This window comes from Papio anubis, chromosome 18 (assembly GCF_008728515.1).
Source record: "Papio anubis isolate 15944 chromosome 18, Panubis1.0, whole genome shotgun sequence".
Lineage (NCBI taxonomy): Eukaryota > Metazoa > Chordata > Mammalia > Primates > Cercopithecidae > Papio > Papio anubis.
In genome coordinates, this window is record NC_044993.1 from 32,619,820 (window position 1) to 32,631,449 (window position 11,630).

The 11,630-nt window shown below is 40.9% G+C and overlaps 1 protein-coding gene across 9 annotated transcripts in view; it reads left to right on the forward strand.

The window, feature by feature from the left end:
* The window catches only part of PSME3IP1 (proteasome activator subunit 3 interacting protein 1), a 34,424-nt gene that overhangs the window by 15,481 nt on the left and 7,313 nt on the right, over window positions 1-11,630 (forward strand). For all 9 annotated transcript variants that reach the window (XM_021932010.2, XM_021932008.2, XM_021932014.2 and 6 more), the window contains 2 exons: window positions 4,236-4,369; window positions 7,466-7,530. In XM_021932010.2, coding sequence (XP_021787702.1) covers window positions 4,236-4,369; window positions 7,466-7,530 — 199 coding nt within the window. The remainder of the gene's footprint in view (window positions 1-4,235; window positions 4,370-7,465; window positions 7,531-11,630) is intronic.

Here is an 11,630-nt window from a genome sequence, read left to right on the forward strand (position 1 = left end):
AAGAAAAAGACTATCTGACTTTGGCCACTTCTGATTTCCCCAGTGCCTGGCATATAGTAGATTCTCAGTAAATATTTGAATAAATTAATAAATGATTAATAAGAGATATTAATAGGACCATTTGTCTTCATGTGAGGAAGCTTATTTGGATATTTCAGGCTTATATGTTGAGTAACATCACTGGTGTAATCCAACAGGCTTCACCTCCAAAATGGACGACTTGACTGTGTATATGTACTAGTTGGTATTTTCTTGCAGAGAATGTGCAGCAGCTTCCATTTTAAGAGTTATGTGGGAGACCTGGACACAGTGGATCACGCCTGTAATTCCAGCACTTTGGGACGCCGAGGCAGGAGGATCACTTGAGTTCAAGAGTTTGAGACCAGCCTGGCCAAAATGGTGAAAACCCATCTCTGCTAAAAATACAAAAATTAGCCAGGCATGGTAGCTTGTGCCTGTAGTCCCAACTACTCAGGAGGCTGAGGCAGGAGAATCGCTTGAACCCGGGAGGTGGAGACTGCAGTGGGCCAAGGTCATGCCACTGTACTCCAGCCTGGGGACAGAACAAGACTTCGTCTTAAAAAAAAAAAAAAAAAAAAAAGGATTATGTGGGAGAAGACATGGACTGGAATGGACAGATACCCTGGGAATTGATTTACATCAGAACTGGTGTTCTGTACCAGAAAAGACCTGGCTTCCAGTCCCAGTTCTGTTACTGGCATTCATGTGCAACATGGAGATAGAAGTTTATGGAAAGTTATACCTCAATCTCAACTGTAGGATTGAGGCTGATTATTCTGAACTCCCCCTTCCCTGACCCTGATGACCCCAGAATAGTATGTGTTCGTTTGTAGAGGTAGGCAGATACCCATATTGTGTTGTTTCAGACACAAAGCTTTTTCATCCAAGGAAATACATTCATTACACTTCTCACTTGAATGATATTTTGTTTTATGTTGGCAGACTAGCAAATAAGACATATAGTGTCCCCCAAAGCAGCACCCGGGGAGAAGTGCTGTTGAGTGTGAGATGCCCTTTGGTTTTCAATTAAAAGGAAAGAATGAACAGGGCAGCAGTGAGACAAAAGAAACCTTTGTGTCCTGGTAACATTGCAGTACAATGAGGCTCCAGGGATAAGGGCTTTAACTGGAAACTTGGAAAGTTCTGACTGTCTAGAAAAACTGAAAAAAAGCAGGCCTTTCAACTTACTGACATCTAATGCACTAATCCCAAGCATGCAAGTAGCCAGAGACATGTTGAGATAGGAATTGAAGGATTAGACATTTGTTTATTGAAGCTCTAAGTTAGGAACTTGTTCTTGGCTTTGCTTGATTACTATATGATATGTTGTATAATAGGATACTTCTGAATACAAATAAGCTGTGGTTTAAACCATGTAAATAACAGAACTCTTGTTGTTTCCTCTCAGGTTAAACCAGTATTTAGCAGTATTGCGTATGTTAAAAACGGTGCAATTTTAAGAGAATGCTGCATCTAATGAGTTTCTTGAGATTTTTGAGGTGTGTTTGTGTTTTTAAAGCATTTTGGGAGAAGGGCTTAAGAAGGAAAAATTGCTTGTACTTTGCGGATCAAAAATAAGATTATTGGCCGGGCGCGGTGGCTCACGCCAGTAATCCCAGCACTTTGGGAGGCCAAGATGGGCAGATCACGAGGTCAGGAGATCGAGACCATCCTGGCTAACGTGGTGAAACCCTGTCTCTACTAAAAATACAAAAATTAGCCGGGTGCGGTGGTGGGCGCCTGTAGTCCCAGCTACACAGGAGGCTGAGGCAGGAGAATGGCGTGAACCCGGAAGGCGGAGCTTGCAGTGAGTGGAGATGGCGCCACTGCACTCCAGCCTGGGTGACAGAGTGAGACTCCGTCTCAAAAAAAAAAAAAAAGAAAAAGATTATTAACAACCCTACCCCTAAAAGGTTAAGACTTTTCTTCATTTTGAAAGAATAAAAAGTTAAATGTTGGGTTTTGTCTATGTCATGGTATGAATAATGTATGAATATATACATGCTTTTGTTGTGTTTTTTTTTCCATTTTTTGTTTTATTTTTTAATATTTAATATTGAGGGTTTTGAGAACTTCTGTCTCCTAATGATGGAGTAGCAGATAAAAAATCAACATGCTAATTTTTTTTGGCATTTTCTCCTAGAAAGATGAAATCTTTTTTTTTTTTGAGACAGAGTTTTGCTCTTGTTACCCAGGCCGGAGTGCAGTGGTGTGATCTGAGGTCACCACAACCTCCACCTCCTGAGTTCAAGTGATTCTTCTGCCTCAGCCTCCCGAGTAGCTGGGATTACAAGAATGTGCCACCACACCCAGCTAATTTTCTGTCTTTTTAGTAGAGACAGGGTTTCTCCATGCTGGTCAGGCTGGTCTTGAACTCCCAACCTCAGATGATCCACCCACCTTGGCCTCCCAAAGTGTTAGGATTACAGGCATGAGCCACTGCACCCGGCTAATCTCTTTTTTTTTTTTAAATAAAAATGAGTATTAACATTATCTATTTCGGCCGGGCGCGGTGGCTCAAGCCTGTAATCCCAGCACTTTGGGAGGCCGAGACGGGCGGATCATGAGGTCAGGAGATCGAGACCATCCTGGCTAACACGGTGAAACCCCGTCTCTACTAAAAAATACAAAAAAAACTAGCTGGGCGAGGTGGCAGGCGCCTGTAGTCCCAGCTACTTGGGAGGCTGAGGCAGGAGAATGGTGTAAACCCGGGAGGCGGAGCTTGCAGTCAGCTGAGATCTGGCCACTGCACTCCAGCCTAGGCGACAGAGCAAGACTCCGTCTCAAAAAAAAAAAAAAAAAAAAAATTATCTATTTCCATGATGACCCTAAAAACATTAAATTCATTAAACTCATAATAGTACTGAGCATTATATCTAATTTCTGTTGCATACTACAAATATTTAAGGTAACTTGTGCCCATAAGAACAGAGTCAGTTGCCTGGAGAGTGATTAGAATTAGAATTTTAGGATTTCTGGAACTCAGTTTTCTCCATTGTTCAAACATGCCTAGACAAATAACCTTAACCATACATTCTCTACTTCCACCCACCTCTTTGGGCTGATAATTCATGCTTCTTAGATTTCCTGGGCACTAGATGTCACTATTGTTCCAGGCACTACTGCATCTTAAATAAGGACTTGCACTGTGTCAGATTTTCATTGAGAATCAGAGGTTGCTTATCTGTATTATTTTGGGCTTTCTATGCTGTCTTCCTCCATGGTTCTTTCATTTATCTTTGAATCAGCTGGATTTGACTGGCAGAATAAAGAAGGGTGGGGCATTTATTTAAATAAGTAGGCCAGACATCTGTTGTCTAAGACATTTCGAGAGAGAGCATAAAATGGAGGGAGAAGTGGAGGGAGAGGAGGGAGGGCTGGTGGAGGGAACAAGTGAAAGTGACCTCCCCGACAAAAATTTGGGGCCTTTCTTCACTTCAAAGAAAATAAAAAGTTGAGAGCCAGAGATTGGCATCAAGAACGAAAAACTGATGTTACAAGTGAACTGGTCATGCTTTTAAAAACCGCTTTTCAGTTGTTGTATATATGCACAGGATGTCTCATTAAAATCACCTTTGATCATTTGTTTGTCAGTGTTTTAACTAAGATCAAGTGTAAAATCACCTTCAGAGAGTGTTTAAAACAAACTCCCTGGCCTCTAGAGGTCCTCATTCAGTAGGTTTGGGGCAGGGAGGGATTTGACATGTCTGATGAGCCTTGGGGTGATTCTGATGCTTCCTTGCACCAGTGGAGCAGGAGTTAGTCTTAGTAATGTCTAAGATTAAATGCCACTGATAGTCATAACAACATTCTGCAAAATTTGATTTAACCCTTGAAGGGGGAAGCACGTTTTCAGGGGAGCCACATTTTTGTGTGTGTGTTTTCTTTATATTTCTTAAGATCTTTGTTTTCCCCATCAAGCATGATATTGGCCATGTCCTTGGTAATAGTGGGTTTTGTGGCTATGCTCAGATTTTCCTTGAGAATCAGAGGAGAAGCTTGCTTATCTGTATTATTTTGGGCTTTGTATGCTGTCTCCTCCATGGTCTCTTTCATTTATCTTTGAATCGGCTGGATTTGACTGGCAGAATAAAGAAGGGTGGGGCATTTATTTAAATAAGTAGGCCAGACATTACATAGCACAGCCGAAGGGCTAGTGGGTTATATTTGTTGTCCTTCCTTTTGCTTAGTTTGACCCTTAACTGGTAACTCACAATAACCTCAAGAAGGTTGGAATTTCTCAAGAGAACAAGAAGGAAGTGGAAAAGAAACTGACTGTGAAGCCCACAGAAACCAAGAACAAGTTCTCCCAGGCAAAGCTGTTGGCAGGAGCTGTGAAGCATAAGAGGTCAGTCAGCACTCCCACAACTTAGATTTCGCTCTGACCATGTACTCTGAAACACCACTTGTAATGGAAGACAGAGCCAACGCTTACTTTGCGTGAGTCCTGGTGAAGTTCCCTTGGTGTGCTCACCTATGCCTCTCTCCCTTTCCAGATTTGGGGCCTTCTATAGGCTTCAACCCTCGTCTCTCTGATCATTTATTCAACAAATATAAATACTAGCTACTCTTCAGTGGGGATCTGCCACACCAGACATTGTGTTAAGTGCTTCCTGTGCATAATCTCATGTATTCTTCAACAATCCTGTGAAAGTACAATTATAATCCCTGTTTTGTAGATGAGAAGACCAAGAGTTTGAGAGGTTGAGACCCTTCTTTGTGCAAGATCATAGAGAAATAGGGAGCTCGAGTTCAATATTTAGGCTTCTGTCTAGACAAATGAGGTAGTGAGTCTTGTGAAAGGATCTATGTAGGGTGTGCTGAGAGCAAGAAGGAGGAGCATACAATGCTGCTTGGAGGGTGTGTGCATCTCCATGTTGGGGAGGTTGGGGAAACCATTGGAAAGATGCTGATTAGGTAGGACAACTAGTACTTTGACAAGCAAAAAGGGAGAGAACAGTCTAGGCAGAGGGAATAGCTGCTGCAAAGACATCCTGTCCTGAAAGAACATGGCAGCCCTGACAGGGTTACAGACCTGGCTGTGGCTAGGTTGGATTGATGGGGAAGTGATAGCACTGTCTTGAAGCTGTGATAAGTTCTTTGCTATGTTTGCTCCTCCCTTTCCAAATCCTGAAATGGCATCAGAGTGATTGAATCTGGTCATTTCGATTTGACCCAACAGACTGTGGGCGAAATGATAAGTTTAAGTGCGGTCTGTTAGGAAAATCAATATGATATATTGGCAACCAGCCATATGTTTTGAAGGGAATGTATTGATGCAGTCTTGTGGTTTGGCACACCACCCATCTGCTGCAGATGTTCTTAGGAACACTGCCTACATGTAAAAATGTCATGCTGGTATAGCAGCAGAAGGGAGGAGTTATCCTGAGAAGGGCTCGCTACCCAAACCATGAATTATTCCTTTCAAGTTCTCACATAAGCTTTCCTGCAAGACCAGGGACTCGCAGGATTTGGACCTGGGTCAGTTTTACTGGAATATGCCAAGGGAGGGCTCTCCAGGTGATCAATTTGTTATGCCTTGAGACTGCTCTTGGTGGTCGCAGAATGGGTGTTGTAGCTGTCTCCCTTAGTCCTTAGATCACCTTTGGAAAAGGCTCTGTGGCTTATTTGGTGACCTGCATATAACCCCTTTTGGGTTTTGAAACAACATCATTTAATGTTGCTTTGTGTAGCAAGGTGATGAATTAGTCTCCTGGGGCAGGAGTTCCTAATCTGTCCGCCCCTGAGTTTATTGGAATCACCTGGGAGTTTGTTAATAATTTATATTTGTAGGCCGACCCTGAGTTTATTGGAATTACCTGGGAGTTTGTTAATAATTTATATTTGTAGGCCTCGCACTAATTCTGGTTCAGTAAGTTTGAAGTGAAGTCTGGGAGTTGTAGTTTTCAAAGTTCCATGAGTGATTCTGCTGCCTGGTGAAGGTCTGGAAGCCATTGGCATGTATATGTCATGAAACGTAAGAACAAAACAAGCAGCAATTTCTTACCTTCTTCAAAGGAATATTCTTTACTCTCTTCTAGTTTATTCTTTTATTTATTGTTAGAAAAAACTGTCAGATACCTAGTTCATGAATGTGCAGCCTTTTTAGTTATAGGCATCTGAAGCTATAAATTTTCCTTAGCTTTCACTGTATGTAAGTTTTATATTTCCTTCTTTCATTGTATATAAGTTTTATATTTCCTTCTAAGTATTTTAAAATATCCATTATGATTTCTTCTTTGACTCAGGAATTATTTAGAAATGTATTTTTTAAATCTCCATATTGAGGTAACAACCATATTTCAGTAAGGGGGAAGATAAGCCTTCCCCCTCGCCACACACACATTTTAACACCTTATGATGATATAACAGTGTCTTAGAGGCTACAAAATACGTTTCGCTTTTGTCATTGATTTCCAACTTAATTGCATTGTGGTTTTGTATACACTGATTCTTTTTGTTTTTCTTTCCTTTTTTTTTGAGTTGGAGTTTCGCTTTTGTCGCCCAGGCTGGAGTGCAATGGTACGATTTTGGCTCACCTCTGCCTCCTGGGTTCAAGCGATTCTCCTGCCTCAGCCTCCCAAGTAGCTGGGATTACAAGCACACACCACCACGCCTGGCTAATTTTGTATTTTTAGTAGAGACGGGGTTTCACCATGTTGGCCAGGCTGGTGTCAAACACCTCAGGTGATCCGTCTGCCTTGGCCTCCCAAAGTAATGGTATTATACAGGTGTGAGCCACTGCTCCTGGGCTTCCCACATAACTCTTAAATGGAACCTGCTCTGCACTTCCTGCAAGAAAATACCAGGTAGTACATACACACAGTAATGTCCCAGTCTTAGAGGTGACTTCAGTATGGTCATGTTGAACACCACAAACTAGATGTTATTTTTTGATACAGACAGTATTTGTTTAGACTTGTATTTCCTTTTGCCAGTTTCTTTGTTCCCTACCCCTTCCTTCTGGAATTCCTTCCTTCTGGGATCATTTCTTTCTTCATTGAAGTACATTCCTTATACATTCTTTTAGTGAAAGTCTTCTGGGTGACTCTCAGAATCTCTAGCTTGTCACTAAAGATGTTTTCTTCAATCTGTAATTACTAAATGTTTGTCATTTATGAACATGTCTAAATATTCTTGAAATCCATCTGTGGTTCTAACCAATTTGAGTGACAAAGGCGGGCAAGAATCTGAAGTTGAAGTGATGCTTGAAGATACAGTGCTTTATTCCCTGGATTTGTCAGGAGTTTAAATTGTCTTTATGACTAATGATGCAATTGGAAGGAGATTAAGAATCTGAAATGAATACTTTTCATTCATTTTTATCATCCCAGCCTCTTGAGACTACCTAAGACACATATAAATAGTTATTGGTGCTCCTGATTCCCTAAGCTTTGATCTGCAAGATTGGACATGGCTCAAATCACCATGTGTTTTGTTACAGCTCAGAGAGTGGCCACAGTGTGAAAAGACTGAAACCAGACCCTGAGCCAGATGACAAGAATCAAGGTGGGTGGCAGCCTTCATTACTTCCTTGTACTCAGAATACACATGAACCACAGTAAAGGGCTATAATGCATTGCATCTGCAAATGAATGCATTTCCGTCTTCAAGCAAGCCTACCTACACTGAATTTACCCAACTTTCTTATGCCAGGCAGGATTTTATACCTGCAAAAGTTATCGTATTAGAAACCAGTGAAACTGATCAGTGAAAATAGTACTCTCCCAGGAATGCTTACCAGGCTCTGGTCATACCACCTCTGCTCACAAAAGGTTTTTTTCTGTTTCCCCCAAATGTCAAGTTTCTTGATTTCACCTGGCTTGCTACCAATAGGAGGTAAATACCTGGCTCCTGCTCACTATTGGATTGGATTGAGCCTAGAAGCTTAATACAGTCTCCAGGAGTATACTTCTTTGGTTTTTACCTTTATGTGATGAAATCTGCCTCTGTATTAAGTGGCAAGAACTTGTAAGTGAAGGTGAATGTTACTGGGGCTGGATTAGGGGTGAGAAATTCAAGAGTGTGTTTTCAGTTTTATTCTTACTCCATGCGGGATTGAGACTCTGAACTAAATTCCATCAATCAGCAGGGCTTACATTAACTTGTCTCAAAAAAAATGATGCTTTTTATATGCATCTACTAAGCACCAGTGGTGGTGGTCTGTTGCTGTTATCCTTTTGCTCTAGAACCTACTTTTAAAAAGAAGAGTGTGGGGAAAAAAAAAGAAAGAGTCTGCCATTACCACGTCCTCTTCCATCTAGTTCTCCTTAGAGGGAAACAGAATTATACTTTTTTTTTTTTGAGACGGAGTCTCATTCTGTCGCCCAGGCTGGAGTGCAGTGACCTAATCTCAGCTCACTGCAACCTCCACCTCCTGGGCTCAAGTAATTCTCCTGCCTCAACCTCCCAAGTATTTGGGATTACCGGCGTGCACCACCACATCTGGCTAATTTTTGTATTTTTAGTAGAGATGGAATTTCACCATGTTGGCCAGGCTGGTCTTGCACTCCTGAGCTCAAGTAATCTGCCTGCCTCAGCCTCCCAAAGTGCTGGGATTACAGGAGTGAGCCACCAAGCCCAGCCACATTTCTTATGTATCCATCAAGAGCTATTCTATGCATGTGCAAGCAATTGTAAATATGTATTTTTTAAATGCTTTATTATGGATAATTTAAGCAACATTCAGAAGTTGGGATAAGTATAATAAACCCCCATTACCAAGCTTCAGTGATTTTTTTTTGTTTGTTTGTAAGCTATCCTACAGGAAAGAGCTTCAACAATTTTTTTTTTTTTTTTTTTTTTTTTAGACAGTCTTGCTCTGTCACCTAGGCTAGAGTGTAGTGGGGTTATCTTGGCTCACTGCAGCCTCTGCCTTCCTGGTTTAAGCAATTTTCATGCCTCAGCCACCCAAGTAGCTAGGACTATAGGCATGTGCCACCACACCCAGCTAATTTTTGTATTTTTAGTAGAGACGGGGTTTCACCATGTTGGCCAGGCTGGTCTCTAACTCCTGGCCTCAAGTGATCCACCTGCCTCAGCCTCCGGAAGTGCTGGAATTATGGGTGTGAGCCACCACACCCAGTCGGCAGTTTTTAGCACATAGCCAATTTTATTTCATTTATATCTCTCAACTGTAATATTTTGTGACAATTCCAGACATTATCATTTCATTCATAATTCTTAATATGTGTCTCTAGCAAATACAAGTTCTTATTTTGTTTCTTTGTTTTAACAATTGCAATACCATTATATTAATAATCACAGGCCAGGCCTGGTGGCTCATGCCTATAATCCCAGCACTTTGGGAGACTGAGGCGGGCAGATCACCTGAGGTCGGGAGTTCGCAACCAGCCTGACCAACATGGAGAAACCCTGCCTCTACTTAAAATACAAAATTAGTCGGGCTGCTGGTGCATGTCTGTAATCCCAGCTACTTGGGAGACTGAGGCGGGAGAATCGCTGGAACCCGGGAGGCAGAGGTTGCGGTGAGCCATTGCATCGAGCCGAGATTGCACCGTTGCTCTCCAAACTGGGCAACAAGAGTGAGATTCCGTCTCAAAAAAAAAAAAAAAAAAAATCACAATAATTACCAAATATTATCAAATATTAAGTTAGTATTTTCTCCAGTTGTCTCAAAAAAAATTTTTTTTTTTAAATTATGATCTTGGCCAAGTGCGGTGGCTCATGCCTGTAATCCCAACACTTTGGGAGGCCGAGGCGGGCAGATCACGAGGTCAGGAGATCAAGACATCCTGGCTAACACGGTGAAACGCCATCTCTACTAAAAATACAAAAAATTAGCCGGGCGTGGTGGTGGATGCCTGTAGTCCCAGCTACCTGGGATGCTGAGGCAGGAAAATTGCGTGAACCCGGGAGGCGGAGCTTGCAGTGAGCGGAGATCAAGCCACTGCACTCCAGCCTGGGCTGTTAACAGAGCGAGACTCCGTCTCAAAAAAAAAAAAAAATTATGATCTTAACAAGGACCAGACATTATATTTGGCTACTATGGCTTTTTTTAAAAAAAGTATTGAAGTATAATTCACATACCATAAAATTCACCCTTTAAAAGGATACAACTCAGTGATTTATATTTTTAAAAAATCAGTTGACCATAAATGTGTGGATTTATTTCTGGACTGTCTTCTTCCACTGAGCTATATATGTCTATCTGTATGCCATTACCACACAGTCTTGATCACTATAGCTTTGGAGTAAGTTTTAAAATTGGGAAGTGTGAGTCTTCCAACTTGGCTCCTGTTTTTCAAGATTGTTTTGGCTATTTGGAGTCTGTAGAATTTCCATATGAATTTGGGATCAGCTTGTCAGTTTCTGCAGAAAAGGCAGCTAAGATTTTGATACAGGAATTGCTGGAATCTGTAGATTAATTTGGCAATATTGCCATCTTAGCAATAGGCTAATACACCTTTTAATTTGAATTTAATCTGTAAGTTCTTCCTTTCTAAATTTATATTTTGTTTTCTTTGTATTTTATTTGTGGAGAAACTGGGTCTTTGTTCTTTAGCATTTCTCTGGCTCTACATTTTACTGATGGCATCCCTGTGCTGTTTCCTGCTACCTTGTGTTTCCTGTAAAATGGTAATTTGATCTGGAAGCTTGATCAAGTTGTTTTTTTTCAGCAGGAATACATTATATATTGTTTTTATACTTTCATTATTAGTAGTATTGTAATCTAACCTACTCTGTTCATTGCTTAATTCAGCAGTTATTGTACCTTGGGAATCATTGCATAATTGGATGTAGAGCACTTCCTTGTTGCTTTTTAAGGCTGTGTAGTATTGTATATTGTATGGGTATATCGTTTATCCCACTTTTTAATTGATGAACACTTAGATTTTTTCCATTCTTCCCCTGTTCTGGTGTTTCAGTAATAATCCTACACGTGCATAATTTTTCACATGCACAGATCTATCAAGTTAAATACCTTGAAGTAGACTTGATAGGTCAGAGAGGATATACATTTATAATTTAGGTAAATATTCTCAAATTGCCCCTTCAGTTAAGTTATCCCAATTTATACTACCTTCAGCAATTTTGGAATTTTTCACTGACATCTTTTTAATAAGCAGGAAACTTGCTTAAATAGGATAAATCTATACTGTATATGTGTATACACACACACACACACACAAAACTTCATAGGAATATTTTTCTTTTAATTAATTTTTTTTAGAGGTAGGATCTCACTTTGTTGCTTAGGCTGTAGTGCAGTGACTACTCACAGGTGCAATCATGGCACACTACAGCCACAAACTCCCAGGCTTAGGCGATCCTCCCACATGAGCCTCCTGAGTTGCTGGGGTTAAATGCGCTTGGCATAGGAATCTTAAATGTATTTCCACAAGTAAGCTATTTGCTCACTATATGGTACTTATTTCCTGGCAGGAACTATACAAATGAATCAATGGAAAGGAAAACTTGTGTAGCTTCTTTGGACTATCTCAGGCAGACAATTGTGTTTTAGAGTCATCTTTTTGTCATTCTAAATCCCTTCTTCCTACTCCTGCATTCTTGCAACAGAAACTAGGCAGGAAGTGTCCTCCTTTGCTAGGAATTAAGGCCCCACAAGAAGAAAGCTCCTTGAAGCT